This window comes from Haematobia irritans, chromosome 5, assembly GCF_050003625.1.
Source record: "Haematobia irritans isolate KBUSLIRL chromosome 5, ASM5000362v1, whole genome shotgun sequence".
Lineage (NCBI taxonomy): Eukaryota > Metazoa > Arthropoda > Insecta > Diptera > Muscidae > Haematobia > Haematobia irritans.
In genome coordinates this window covers 68387378-68403632 of record NC_134401.1, presented here as the reverse complement: position 1 = coordinate 68403632, position 16255 = coordinate 68387378, and the positions used below count along the sequence as shown (strand labels likewise).

Genomic DNA, 16255 nt, shown 5'->3' with positions numbered 1-16255 from the left:
AACGTAAAAAAAGACACATATGACATCACCAATTTCAATTTGTGTCCCAAATACTACTACATATTTTTTGTGTCACATATGAAAAAGCTGTGTGAACAAGAGTTTTTCCTTTAAATTAGCTCGAAAAGAGCTTATTTTTCAGTGCCGCTCATTCCTTTTGGCCCTTTATTCATAGGGCTCTGAGAGCAAGAGCTAAAAAATTGAACAGCCTTTTTTTAAAGTGCTGAGCCGGACACTGTTTTCTATCGTTCGACATACAGAAACAGGGAATAAGACTTGTGTGTTTCTAGATGAGCGAAAATATGTTTAAGCTATATCGGCGATATGAGCAAACAATCTTATTTTATTTAGTTATTTTATTTAAAAAAATAATTTGCGCTTACCTGCACATTAAAGCTAATGCCTGCTGCCTCTGAACTTGAGTTCGTTGGGATGCCAGTTGCTGAAAAGTAGTAAACATTTTTAGTTGTTGTAATTACAATAGAACTTGATCTATATAAAACAAAATTACTAGTGTATAACTCCAAAAACATGTATTTATTTAGTACAAGCATATAATGTTCATTCACCAGCCGACCAATTTAGACAAAGTTCAGCGTATGGCGTGCGCATTCAGCAAGACAGAACCAGATTCCCTTAATGTCATGCTGCATCTATTGCCTTTAGACATTTTGGCCAAACAGTCAGCTACAACAACGGCTGTGCAGTTGCGCGAGCTATCGCTGTGGTCGGAAAAAAGTTAAGGTCACAGTTCGGTCCTCAAAATAATGCCAGATGTGCCTAACGTAGTGGATTATACTTTGGCGACACTACTTTTCGACAAAAAGTTTGAAACTCTAATTCCCAACAGTGAGGCGTGGTGCACACAGGCCCGGGGAATAAACGATATATAGATTTCTACACTGATGGCTCCAAATTGGATGGACAAGAGGGTTTCGGAGTTTATTCTAAATATCTGGAACTTCGAATAACGAAAAGATTACCTAATCACTGTAGTGTTTTTCAGACTGAAATATTAGCAATAAGAGAGGTGGCGAATTGGCTGAAAAGTAATGTTCTAAAAAATGTTTATATATATGTTATATATAAACGTTTTTTATATGTTAATATATACTCAGACAGTCAACCTGCAATAAAATCTTTGGACTCTGTGTTCCTTAACGCGAAAACGGCCATCGACGGCTGCAAATCTCTCAATGAGATGGCTGAGCAGCATAAGATTCACCTAATATGGGTGCCTGGCCATAGGAACATACCGGGGAACTGTGAAGCAGAAGAGTTGGCGAGGCTAGGGACTACCTTACATTTTCCAGGGGAACTAGAATCTGTTGGTATGCCCCTGGCTACATGCAAGCTCATACTGCGTGAGAAGGCTGTTATGATGGCAAATGTTCGATGGGAGAATTGCAAGGGTTGTAACGACACCAAGCAAATATGGCCCATTTAAGCTTAAACCGCACACTAGATATGCTAGAGTTCTCGAGACGTTAGATATCACTCCTGATATCCTGATATAACGGGTCGCTGCCTGATAGGCGAAGTATAATGAATATTGTATGAGCTGTCATGATGCGGAGGAAAAGGAATCAATTAAACACCTCTTGTGTGAGTGTCCTGCATTTTGTGTAAGGCGTAAGCAAATTTTAGGGGCATATAGCTTTAGATTACTGGCAGACCTGGAAAAAGTTAACTTAGGCAGTCTGCTAATGTTTGTGGAACAATCTGGTTGGTTCAACAGAAGCAAATAATCGAGAAGGTTCAGGGGTTAAAACTAGAAGTGCCCATATGTAATAGGTACTTTTAGTTAATGTGGTATCACAATGGACTGAATAGTCTAAGTGAGCCTGAATCTTAATCGGGCCGCCACTTTAACCTAACCTATGTCAGAGAGATAATATAAAGACATAGCTAAAGGTAGCAACGGAGCGAGTCTAGTGAGAGTAAATGGTTGTTTCTCTAAAAACTACTTGAGATTCGTATGTTGTTGTGGATACCTTTGTGGACATCTCATTCATTGGACTATGTGCCTGTGCGTTATGCGCTTTGCAGACTATAAGTTTATCTGGACGACAGTGGTCGTGTCGAACATATCCCATATATTGGCCACATTATAAGTTAAATCCGAAGGCATAATCGATACTGCCGCATGTTTATGGGATCGATAACATATTTACCGATTATTTAGTCATCAACGAATTGTCGTATCGATTGGACACACTGTAAGATTCTTTACAAACACAGACATTCCGTCCGGAAAAACTTATAGTCTGTAAGACGCATTAAAGAGGCATTCATTCAACTATGTGCCTGGGCACAAGAGAATCGATATGTAGGAAAAAAAAGAACAAATGTTTTTGTGTTGGTAACCACATTTTTGCTTCTTGCATCAAGACAAATCGAGACAAGTAGTAAATCAACATTTTCGAACTAGCAAAAAAGCTAAATAGCAGAAAGCATTATAAATTCCAGAGTGAGACATTTAAAAATATAAAGACAGTGCAATGTTTTTGTTAAAAAAAAGTCCAAACTTCTTTTTTAGGGCTTGCAAAAATCTTCTACTATATAAAAATAAGTCGGGGTTTCCTTCCTGACGCTTTATTCAACCGTCGAACGGAACGGACGTGTTTTTTAATAGCGGATAAAATCATCGTAATAAGTACCTACTACGAATTTCAAGTGTGGTGGGATATTAGGCCACCATGCAGAGAAATTCAAAGACATCCACTGGGTTGCTAACTTCAGGGCCCAGTGGACGGGTATCGACTGGAGTTATAAATTTGGGCAATGACCAAGAGTTAGGCCCAATTAGTCGACCTGTAGACGGGTCGACTGGTGGCGACAATTTGACAAGTCGAACCTTTTCCAAGGTAGCGGCATCAAAAGGAGGTAATCCCTCACGAAAGAGATTCAAGGAACGCAGAAATGCTTTGTTTATCCTAAAGAAATTAGGATCAGTCGACCCAAGCACGTTGTCGGTTAAACAAAGCGATTCCTTAAAATGGGCTCAAGGAATTCTTGAGGCTGGAAAAAGGAACGATCACCGGATGAGCTGCCATCCTCCAAAAGGGATCAACGATCGTTTGCCTCAGTTGGTAAAGACAGCCTTGTGATGGCTATCATAAATAAAGGAGCATTGGACGGTATGGTTCCAAAGCAAAAATGGGGGGAAATTGAGAATGCTTTGTCTGGCGTCTACTCACAGGTGCTGGAAAAGTTTCCCGGCCCAGATCCTCGACACCGAGAGGCTGGTTGGTATCAAGGACGATTTAAGCTAGTCGCATTTGAGGACCAGAGGTCTATAGAATGTTTTAAAGCTGCTCTGATACTAATTGGTGAAGTTTGGGAAGGAGCTGCTCTAGAGTTAGTCGAGAAGAAAGACATACCGTCTACTCATAGGTGCTGGAAAAGTTTCCCGGCCCAGATCCTCGACACCAAGAGGCTGGTTGGTATCAAGGACGACTTAAGCTAGTCGCATTTGAGGACCAGAGGTCTATAGAATGTTTTAAAGCTGCTCTGATACTAATTGGTGAAGTTTGGGAAGGAGCTGCTCTAGAGTTAGTCGAGAAGAAAGACATACCGCCTAGACCTAGAGCACATGCGTGGATACCTGCAAACCCTCCTGACCCTGAATCTATTTTAAATAGACTGAAACAATGCAATCCAGATCTTCCAACAGCTGATTGGAGGGTTGGCCGTTTGGATGAAGCGGATGGACCAAGACGGCATGCAGTGTTTATATTGAACACTCAGTCTTTGCCACATCTAGCAAAGTCTCAGGGCCGTGTATGTTATGGCTTTCATTATATCCAAATGAAGGTGTATAAAAACGATCAGCTAAAGGATTCAGATCAGCTAAAGGATTCAGGACAAGCCTCTGTCTAAATCAGAAGTAAGCGGATCCTCTTGCGAAGTCGAGGGAGATACCAAAGTTGAAGACATGGATAGATACCGTATGCGTGAGGAGGCTTCTACTGCCTCAGAACTCACCAAAGTTGAACCTATGGTTATTGCGAGAGTCACCGAGATCTCTGAAGAGGACATTCTTGATGACTCGATTGAAGCGGCTGATGTGACGGTTGTTGAAAATCTCGATGGTCCTACGGATCCTCCAGATAAATCTTCATCATTGTAAGGCTGCATGTGCTGCCTTAAAAGTTCTCCTGATGAAAGGGGACATAGACATAGTTCTTATTCAAGAACCATATGTTTATAGAAACAAAATATGTGAATTAAGTACTCCGAGGTTCAAACTATTGCAGTATACCGGTTAAAACTAGAAGTGCCCATATGTAATAGGTAATAATAGTGTGGTATCACAATGGACTGAATAGTCTAAGTGAGCCTAAATCTTAATCGGGCTGCCACTTTAACCTAACCTAACCTTCCTGACGCAATAACTCCAGAACTCACGAACCGATTTCCACGGTTTTGCATTCGTTGGAAAGGTCTCGAGCTCTGTGAGGTTTTGTAGATATAGAAATTTCAAGAAAAGTTTCAACGGAAAAGCGGGAAAATCTTTTTTTTACATACAGCGCACATTACAAAAAATTATAATTTGAATCCATCGCAGGTGCTTTTGTTATAAAATAATTTCATTTTTTATATGAATTGACATTTAATAAAATATATTCGGTAATGTTTATATTGCGAAAGATTTAAGTAGTTGCAAAAGTGATGTGACAAGCATTCATGTGACAAACCGGCATTGTGTACACTGTGAAATTGTGAAAAAAAAAACATAGTAAAAGTATAACTTAATCGTTTCCTAACATTTCAATTGGAAATCATCAAATCTATTAGGTGTATCGTGCAAATTTTTAGTGAGTTTAACACCAGACATTTGTCTTTAATGTGGTAACTTGCACTGTGTAAATTATGTGGATCGTGCATTTGACGTTAAGTTCACCACTCTGTCAATAATCCAAAATGCCTATAGGGACGTGCGAACATCGGCCGCCGCACAAGACATGCAAGCCAGAAACAAGTGTATTCACAGAATTTAAGGGAAGAAAGACAAAATATAATAGGAGCAAATGCACGATTGAGACAACACATGAGCACATGCAGATCATTGGCCTTGTGGCAACCCACAATACTGCTTCACTAATTTTCACTAGTCCGTTTTAATCCACATTCCTTATACAAAGCTTTTACTAACACAAACTCTTTATGTATCTGTATTACATCGAATAGAATTAACTAGACATCAACGATCAACATACTTTTCTCTATCTCTTTGCTTTTGAACCGTTAACGTAAGCACATGTAAAAGTTACAGTTCTAATAAAAATATATTTTTAGTAAAATCTAAAATTTGATTTATTGGATGAACAAACATCCAAATTGGTGACCCCGACGGTTAAAATCATTTTTCCACCATGCCTTCCGGAGAAGATTCAAGACCACAAGAAAACCAAGAGGATGATACCATGGTACAACGAGTATCAGTCAAAGTTCCACCTTTTTGGCCTGAGAGACCTGAAATTTGGTTCGCACAAATAGAGGCACAATTCGGCATTGGGAAAATTGTTACTGACCGTTCAAAATTCAACACCGTGGTGGCTGCTGTGGAATCCAACGTCTTAGCTCAAATCTCTGATGCAATTTTAAATCCGCCTGAAACAGGCAAATATGATAACCTCAAAAAATGCATCATCGAACGTTTTTGCGAAAGTGAACAAAAAAAGACACAAAAATTGTTGTCCGATGTTGAACTAGGCGATCGTCGTCCAACGCAACTGCTGAGCGAGTTGAAAGAGTTGGCGAAGGACAAGGTAAGCGACGATTTCTTGAAATCCTTGTGGCTTCAACGACTCCCAGCAAATGTTCGAGCCATATTGCAAGCCTCAAATGCAGAACTGGGAGATTTGGCAAAGTTGGCAGACAAGGTAATGGAGGTTAGTGGCTTTGGGCAGGTTTGCGCCATAGAAAACCCATCCCAGGAATCCACCATGTCAGAAATTTGCAGGAGAATGTCGCGTTTGGAAAGAAATTTTGACAGGATGTTTAAGAAACAAATCCGCTCACGTTCATCATCCAGCCGTTCTTGTCGCAACCAATCGAATTCATCAGTACCCGCAAGTGGGGAATGCTGGTACCATCGGAGGTTTGGACCCAAATCTGAAAAATGTCGCGCTCCATGTTCTTTTACCACCACTCTAAAAAACTAAACATTGCGTCTGATCTGCCCACCGACAGGTCAGACGAGTCTAGTAAAACCGTTTATCGTTTGATGATATTAGACAATAGCACAAAATTTAAATTTTTAATTGATACTGGGGCCGACATATCTGTCATTCCACCGCGGAGCGAGGACAGGCGCACAAGACCCCAATCAACAAAACTATTTGCTGCCAACGGTTCAAGCATAAAAACATATGGAGAGCGGCGTTTAAAAATATCACTCGGCCTTAGGCGTGTTTTTGAATGGCGTTTTATCATTGCCGATGTGACGTGCCCAATAATAGGTAATGATTTTTTAAGAAGATTCGATCTGCTGGTGGATGTTTACAGAAATATGTTGGAAGACAGGAAAACACTGCTAGAAGTTAGTGCTGAAATCGTCAAAGAGCACGTTTTGTCAATTACGACATTCGACGTAACAAACAAATATTCTAATCTTTTACGTGAATACAATGATATCACGACTTTTCAGCCTAAAGCTACCGGTGTTTATTCTAATGTCACCCATCACATAGTTACAAGCGGTAATCCAGTTTTTGCCCGCCCACGGAAGTTGACCGGTGATAAACTGCGAGCAGCCAAAGCAGAATTCCAATACATGCTTGATAACGATATTTGTCAACCTTCCAGCAGTTGCTGGTCAAGCCCGTTGCATATGGTTCGCAAATCGAATGGCGACTGGAGGCCATGTGGGGACTACCGCGGGTTAAACAACGTCACCTTGCCAGACCGGTACCCTATACCCTTCTTTCATGATGTTCGATCCATCCTGCACAATAAAAAATGTTTTTCTGTTATTGATCTGCAACGTGCCTATCATCAAATTAAAATAGATCCAGCAGATATTCCAAAAACGGCGATAATAACACCTTTCGGCCTTTTAGAGTTCAAGCGGATGACTTTTGGCTTGCGGAACGCTGCGCAAACGTTCCAGAGACATATGGACGACATATTCAGAGACATAAACTTTGTTTTCATTTACATTGATGACATCCTCGTAGTCTCGGACTCGGAACAGCAGCATGAAAGTCATCTCCGAATTGTTTTTGAACGCCTACGCAAATACAATTTAGCTGTGAACTTTTCCAAGTGTCAGTTTGGGAAATCGGAAATTGATTTTTTGGGACACACAATCACATCCAAAGGGCTAAAACCGAAGGCAGAGCGAGTTGAAACTATAAGTAACTTTCCGCCGCCTAACACAGCCAACGAGTTGAAAAAGTTTCTTGGAATGGTAAATTTCTATAGGACATTCATTCCGAACGCAGTATTAAGCCAAAAAGTTTTGCAAGCCCTAATACATGACAATAAGAAGAATGGCGTCACACCAATCGTTTGGACAGAGGCAGCGCTGCAAGCGTTTCAGGCTTGCAAAGATAGCTTGTCAAACGCAACTCTGCTTAATTACTACGTAAATGATGCAAAACTTACATTAACAGCTGATGCGTCCAGCGAGGCTATTGGAGCAGTAGTTCATCAAATTGTCAACGGGGAAAGCCAACCGTTGGGATTTTACTCTAAAAAGTTAACACCAGCACAACAGCGATATAGCACCTACGATCGCGAACTAGTTGCTATATACCAAGGCATAGAACATTTTCAATATTTGCTTGAAGGCAGAAATTTCACAATTTCCACGGACCATAAGCCGCTTTGCTTCGCTTTTCGACAAAAACGTGACAAAATTTCACCACGAAGAATACGCCAGCTGGATTATATTAGCCAGTTTTCGACCGACATCCGGTACATCGAAGGAAAAAGCAACATCCCAGCCGATTTTCTGTCTCGAATTTGCGCTATAGAAAAGACAATAAGTTTCGATGAACTGGCGAAGGAGCAAGAGTCTGATCCAGATTTAGACGCACTTCTCAATTCTGGTAAAAAAAATTCATTGTCTTTTAAAAAACTTTCTCTTCTTCCAGATTCGCCCCGTTTTCTTCACTGTGATGTGAGCAATGGAATGATGAGACCTTTTGTGCCAGTGTCTTTTCGACGCCAAATTATCAACAAATTCCATTGTTTATCACACCCAGGTCGAAAAGCAACGATCAAATTTGTTTCAAGAAATTTCGTGTGGCCATCTATGTCGAAAGACATCGCCGAATTTGTTCGAAACTGTGTGATTTGTCAACGAAACAAGGTCAGCCGTCACACTAAGTCAGCTGTAGGTGAATTTGGTCCGACTGATTCACGATTCGATCACGTACATATCGACATTATTGGTCCATTGCCACCATCAAGGGGTCAACGGTATTGCCTCACTATAATTGATCGGTTTTCCCGTTGGCCAGCTGCCATACCGATACGAGATATAACTGCTGAAACAGTGGCTTTGGCTTTTATAAGTGGTTGGATATCATTATATGGTGTTCCTGTGCGCATCACGTCGGATTTGGGGCGGCAATTTGAATCCCAAATTTTTAGAGAGCTTATGCAGATGCTTGGAATCCAACACCTGAAAACCACAGCATACCACCCACAAGCAAATGGAATGGTGGAACGTTGGCACCGCACGCTCAAAACATCGATAAGAAGTCACCAAACCAACGACTGGTGCTCCATACTTCCATTAGTCTTGCTTGGACTACGTGCATCTATAAAGGAGGATATTAATGCGAGCCCAGCTGAAATGTTATTTGGCGAGTGCCTGGTGAGTTTTTCCATGCTATTGACATCGCCGAGAACAACTCAGAGTTTATCAAGCAATTGCGCCGTAAAGTGCAATCTTTATTGCCTAATGAAGCTTCTCGTCATAGTGCTGGTAAAACTTTCAATCATTCTGACTTGGATTCATGCAAATATGTATTTGTAAGAAATGACCATGTACGTGCCCCTTTACAACCACCATACGAGGGACCTTTCGAGGTAGTGGCTAAAAAGGAAAAACATTTTAAAGTAAACATCCGTGGACGGACAGTGTGAGTTTCAATAGACCGTTTAAAGCCCGCCTACATCGCAGGACATGGCACCACTAAGTACACCTCAGCCAACCATATAAAGCCTAAATCGATTGCCCCACCTGAAACGTCAAGTGAACCGACCAGTGAAGGAAGTGGTATCGAGAGCAGTTCGGAGACCGTGCCTGATCCGCCCAACTGCAACCCGGAATGCGACAAGAACAAGGTTACAAGATCAGGAAGACATGTCCAATTCCCAGCTCGGTATCTGTAGCTTGGTCACTAAAGGGGGGAGCCATGTGGCAACCCACAATACTGCTTCACTAATTTTCACTAGTCCGTTTTAATCCACATTCCTTATACAAAGCTTTTACTAACACAAACTCAGTTGTTTATGTATCTGTATTACATCGAATAGAATTAACTAGACATCAACGATCAACATACTTTTCTCTATCTCTTTGCTTTTGAACCGTTAACGTAAGCACATGTAAAAGTTACAGTTCTAATAAAAATATATTTTTAGTAAAATCTAAAATTTGATTTATTGGATGAACAAACATCCAAAGCCTCATACAATCGCTTGGCATTCCGATATAATCCCACTGCGAACTACAGTGATGATCAAAATTTAGGTATTGAACCAATGACGACTATATTGCAATGCGTTAAAGTTCAAAAAAGAAACGGCTGGATTGTGCTGCGCAATTGGGAACGTCAAACTGGATCCATTACTTACACCACCACAACCACTGAAATCATTGTTCGATGGAAGTGATCCAGATTCCAGCCATTTTCTTCAACACATCCTTGAATACAATAACTGCTTTCGCATGACTTCCTTTGGAGCTAATATCATTTGGGAAGGCGGCTGCATGCCGACTTGCAATCTAAAAGATACAACACACATAACCAATCACTCACACCAACACAATGAACTGCAACACATAACAACTACGTATACACCACACAATCACGCCATTTCTTCAATAAATGATTATTTGCAAATACAGATACGAGTACAACTATATAATTTGCATGGTTGCCAACATTAGATGAACCGCATCAATTTCTGCAAATTTATTTCATTTCGTCGATGGCGGATCAGCTGAATGTGCGGTGCAATATACAGGGAACACAGATTTATTATTCAACCGTCGAACTGAACGGACGTGTTTTTTAATAGCGGAGTATTTCATCGTAATAAGTACTTATTACGAATTTCACGTGTGGTGGAAATAATAAACCACCATGCAGCGAAATTCAAAGTCATCCACTGGGTTGCTAACTTCAGGCCCAGTGGACGGGTAACGACTGAAGTTTGTAACGACGTGTTTTCACTTTGAAGCTGGGACAAACTCAGGGTGTCCAGGGTCGTTACAAAATATTTATATTTCCACAGAAAGAGAAAACACTGACCGGGCTTTATTTATGTTTTCATTCAATGTTATAATTTTATTGGTCTCATACACAACATTAACACTATATTCACACACATCTACATAAACACAGATTCGTACTGCCAGAGACGATGGACGAAGATGTGGACGTAGATAAACGGCTTACGGCGTCGATCCGATGCTAGACTGATCACCGGTCACAGCGACAGTAACGGAGGCGCAGTTGTAACAAAAACCACAAGCGGCGGCGACGGAGCGGTTGTGGTTCTATATTCCAACGTTTCCGAATTTTTAAGTTTGACAATGACGGGAGATACGAAGTCATACACTTCAAATGGTCCACCATATTTCGGTGCCAACTTTGCCGCAAAATTTTCCGTGGCTTTTGATAATGGGTACAGACGTACTAATACCAACTCACCAATCTTTGGCTTCCAGGGCCTACGCCGAAGATCGTAGTGCCTTTTCTGGTCTCGTGATGCTTTGGCTAAATTTCTTAGAACTATCAAAAAATCTCCTTTAGCTCACGCGCCCGTTGCTCAGGTGCGAGTGACCTTGCTCCAGTTCCTTGCGTTACATCGTCATACAACGCTCGATGTAGTCGTGGCTCTCTTCCTTGGGTCAGGAACGCTGGCGAGTAGCCTGTAGATTCCGATGCGCTGGTGTTGAATGCTAACATTATTTCGGGCAGTGATTCATCCCACTTCTGATGATTTTGCTTGGCCGCTTGTGCAATCATGGTTTTAACAGTTCGATTAACACGTTCGGTTGGATTTTCCTGCGGAGTGTATGGAGCCGTCAGTTGGTGCCGAATACCCATTTCTTCTAGAAACCGTTTGAACACACCACTGGTGAACTGTGTACCGTTGTCAGTGATCATTACTTTTGGGACCCCATATCTGCCAATGATTCGTTCTCTGCAGGCTTTTATTAGATTCTCCGATGTGGCTTTACGTAGGGGCACTAGTTCTGTCCACTTGGAGATCCGGTCGGTAATAACAAGCAACATCGAGTTCCCATGTTTCGAGCGTGGTAAAGGTCCCACAAAGTCCGCACATATTGTAGCCCACGGTTCCTCTGGTATTCTAGTCAGCATTTCCCCGGCTGGTGGTTGCTGCGATACTTTGTACCTCTGACATGACTCGCATTTTCGCACATATCGGCTAACGTCCCGAAACATACCTGGCCAAAAGTAACGGCTAGCAATCTTATTTGCTGTCTTGCAGATCCCCAAATGTCCCACGGTTACGCTATCGTGATTCTCTTGTAGTACTCGGTTTCGGAGAGGTGTGGGCACACACAGCTTCCATGGTGTGTTGTCATCGTCATGCACCTGACGTGGTAAATGTCGGTATAACTGCCCTTGAATTATGGTGTAGTCCGAATACTTCTTTGGGTTATTTTCAATAGCCGTTTTCAGCTTGTCGACCCAGGGACATTTGTCTGTTCTTCCTTCCACAGTTGCCAGGTTCAGCGACTCAACCGGTTGCCGTGAGAGGGCATCAGCAATAACATTCTGCTTACCCTTCCGATAACGCACTTCGAAATTATACTGCTGAAGCTCCAGGGCCCATCGAGCTAGTCTTCCTGTAGGACTTTGAATAGAATTTAGCCATTTCAACGAAAGGTGATCCGTAAGCACAATAAATTTGTACCCTTCGAGATAGGCTCGCATCTGCCGTATGCCCCAAATTATTGCCAGACATTCTTTTTCCGTAGCCGAATAGTTCCGCTCCGCTTTATTTAAGTGGCGACTTGCATACGCGATCACCTTTTCACTCCCATCCAACTCCTGGGTGAGGACCGCTCCGAGTCCGTAGTCGCTGGCATCAGTTTGCAGTATGAATGTCTGTTCGAAATTTGGGCACGCTAGAACCGGTGCAATGGTTAGCTTCTCGATCAACGTCTCAAATGATTGTTGTTGTTCGGTTCCCCATTTCCAATGCTTTCCCTTCTTTAACAGTGCCGTAAGGGGCTGTGAGATCCCCGCAAATTCCGGTACAAACCGGCGATACCACGACGCAACTCCGAGGAATCTTCGCACTTCCTTCACCGAGGTTGGTGGCTTCCATTGTGCTATGGCAGATATTTTGTCAGGGTCCGTTTTAATACCTTCACTACTTACAACATGCCCAAGATATTTGGATAGTCATCAGGGACAGATTGCTTATTCAACTGACGAAAATCCATACACGTTCTCCAATCCCCGTTTTTCTTGCGGACGAGTGTGATAGGAAAACTATATGGGCTGTTAGAAGGCTCAATACAGCCCCGCTCGATGAGCTTATTTACTTCTGCATCAATTATTTTCTGCATAGCCGGGTTCCTCGGTGCATACAGTAGCTTTATTGGGCGGTCATCTGTCATCACAATTTTATGCTCCGCTATTGTCGATCTCCCAGTGATGCGATCAAACATAGGCAGTTCCCTCTGTAAAAATTTCCCCACTTGCTCTTTTTGCTGGCGTGATAGATGATTCATTTCTCGCTCCCACTAGACATAGGACTTTGGACTTGCATTGATGGTGGACCCAACTAAAGATTTTCCCCTTACCTTTGGCTCTTCCCTTTCCTTGACGGCCGTAATAATTTGGCAGCGATTCGTGGTTGGCGCAGGGTTGCTAAGTGTCATCGATAGGCCGGCGCACTGTATAGTGGTATTGAATTGCTGTAGAAATTCTAAGCCAAGTATTATCTCCTCATTACAGTGGGGCATAACCAAGAACGTGCACGTCGTCGTAGTTGATCCTAATGTTACTTGTAGCTCTACTGACTTTGAAAGGCTAACCAGTGCTCCATCGGCTAAAACGATATCAGAGTGTTCCCGTTTGTACGATGGGTTTCTCTTAACTGGTTCTACCAATCGAGGTCTTATGAAGCTGCACGTTGCTCCTGTGTCGATGGTGGCGACGACCTTCTTGCGTTCCAACAATAGCGTGGCCGTAATGCGGTGCTCCTCACATTGAAGTGACGTTTTGTTTCGTGCCGATAACTCATCTCTATTATACTCCTCTCCATGATGGTAGGCTTCTTCTTCAGTTCTGTAGCAATTGTTTCTCGGATGAGTTGTTCTGAGCTGCATACTGGTCGACGGGGTGATGCTTTCCAGGTCATCCGCCAAGCTTACCAAATCTATTAAGTTATCGAAATCTTTACGCCGAATATACCATTGGTATTCAGGTTTGGCGTTACGATATACTCGCTCTAATCGTTGTTGCTCGGTTAAGTCTGTATGCCTCATTAGTGACTGAAGTGCTAAAACGTATTCCTTGAACGACTCCTGGGGACGCTGCATTCGTTTTCGTATTTCATCATCCAAGTTTTCAAAATACCTGGCCGGCAAGAAGAACTTACAGAAATCTCTCTTAAAATCTTTCCACTCTTTCCACTGTCGATTATTATTTCGGAACCAAACTAGCCCCTTATCACGTAAGAATTCCGACATGATGTGAGGGAGATGATTTACATTGACTTCTGACATCGCAGCAACTTCTTCCAGCCGTTCGATAAATCCTAGGGGATCACGTCCATTTTCAAATTTGACTCCCCATTTTCGTACCTGTTCGACGATGATTCCATAACCACCGGTGATCTCTTCTTTTGACGACGTACCTAGATCATTCGGTTTCTCCAGACGGCGTTGTACTGTTTCTTCCTTTTCGTCGGATGCAGGCCCCTCGGTGTGTGCCGTCGAGTGGTTGATAGTGAGCAGGGATTTTGTTTTTCCGGCTGGCGAAGTGACAGTAGTCATGGTCTCATGTTTACCTTGCAATTCCAACAATCTTGGCATATGCTTCTCGGCGATGTCACCACCCAGAAATTTCCCCCAACGCTTGCGCAATTCCTCCACTTTTCCTTGGCAATCCAAGTCAAACTCCTTCAGATAAGATTTCAAATTTTCTTGTCTCAGCGAATATGCCCACGAAGTTCTCAACATCATGGATCTCGTTTTATTTCACCTTAAAAAAAATTCTCTTGTTTTCATACACAACCAGATTTGTTAAGCCAAGTTCGGTTTTCCTTTCGTTTTAATGTTTGTAGATTTCAATGATTATGGTGCACACTGTCTTTATGTTCTGTTACTTTTTATTATTTATCACGTTCTGTATTTTTTTTTTTTTAAGTCGGTTTATCACATGATTGGTATGCTTTTCACACTTTACACTGTTTATCTTATATTTTTTTTTCACTTTCTGACCTTTGTTGATTTTCACTTCTGCTGTCTTTTAAGCCGGTACTGCCGTACTGATTAGTTTACTCTTTCTGTGATGGGCAGTTAATACTGTCCCTGCTCGGGCGCCATTGTAACGACGTGTTTTCACTTTGAAGCTGGGGCAAACTCAGGGTGTCCAGGGTCGTTACAAAATATTTATATTTCCACAGAAAGAGAAAACACTGACCAGGCTTTATTTATGTTTTCATTCAACGTTATAATTTTATTGGTCTCATACACAACATTAACACTATATTCACACACATCTACATAAACACAGATTCGTACTGCCAGAGACGATGGACGAAGATGCGGACGTAGATAAACGGCTTACGGCGTCGATACGATGCTAGACTGATCACCGGTCACAGCGACAGTAACGGGGGCGCAGTTGTAACAACAACCACGGGCGGCGATGATGCGCAGTTGTAACAACAACCACAAGCGGCGGCGACGGAGCGGTTGTAACGACAACCACTACCGGCGATGATGACGCAGTTGTAACAACAACCACGGGCGGCGATGTTGCGCAGTTGTAACAACAACCACGGGCGGCGGCAACGGAGCGGTTGTAACGACAACCACTACCGGCGACGATGGCGCAGTTGTAACAACAACCACGTGCGGCGGCGGCGATAATGCGCAGTTGTAACAACAACCACGGGCGGCAGCGACGGAGCGGTTGTAAAGACAACCACAACCGGCTACGATTACGCAGTTGTAACAACAACCACGGGCGGCAGCGACGGAGCGGTTGTAACGACAACCAGTACCGACGACGATGGCGCAGTTGTAACAACAACCACGGGCGGCAGCGACGATGATGCGCAGTTGTAACGACAACCACGGGCGGCGGCGATGGAGCGGTTGTAAAGACAACCACTACCGGCGACGGTGCGCAGTTGAAACAACAACCACGGGCGGCGACGATGGACCGGTTGTAACGACAACCACTGATTACCGGGGCACGAGTGTTAGAAAAGGGGAAGTTAAAACTTTCCCACTTCACCAGCAGTCTAAATAGTAATATTTTGGTCACTGCGTTACAACGCTATGATCCCAAAATAGTCCTACCTGTTGGTCGGCTACTGGCGAACTGAACTCTCCTGTACGAGTGCTCGCCTTTTATAGTGTTCCCAACTCTCCAGCGATGACAACTTAATGGTGGGACTCGTGTTGCCAATGCGTTATACATTATAGCCGGTGCAACTCTACATCGTCAATGTACGATCTCTCCGCCAGGGTACTTTCCGTTACCCACAGAAAACATTCAAATGAATATCGAATTTAATTAGTTTTCTTTATATCATTAATTAAAGAAAACAATTTCAATAGTTATAATAAAACGATGTGGACAAAAACGAGTAGACGACTTTTGTCCTCACAAGTTATAAATTTGGGCAGTGACCAAGAGTCAGGCCCAATTAGTCGACCTGTAGACGGGTCGACTGGCGGTGACACTTTGGCAAGTCGAACCTTTCAGAGGTGCGAACAAAGTTTCCCGGACCAAGTCCTCGACGGCAAGATGCTGGATGGTATCAAAGACGATATAAGTTAATAGCT

The 16255-nt window shown here is 42.7% G+C and overlaps 1 protein-coding gene across 2 annotated transcripts in view; it reads right to left on the bottom strand.

Annotated features, from left to right (window-relative positions):
- The window catches only part of hfp (Poly(U)-binding-splicing factor hfp), a 244271-nt gene that overhangs the window by 127498 nt on the left and 100518 nt on the right, over positions 1-16255 (bottom strand). For both annotated transcript variants that reach the window (XM_075309920.1, XM_075309921.1), the window contains one exon: positions 384-442. In XM_075309920.1, the coding sequence (XP_075166035.1) occupies positions 384-442 (59 nt within the window). The remainder of the gene's footprint in view (positions 1-383; positions 443-16255) is intronic.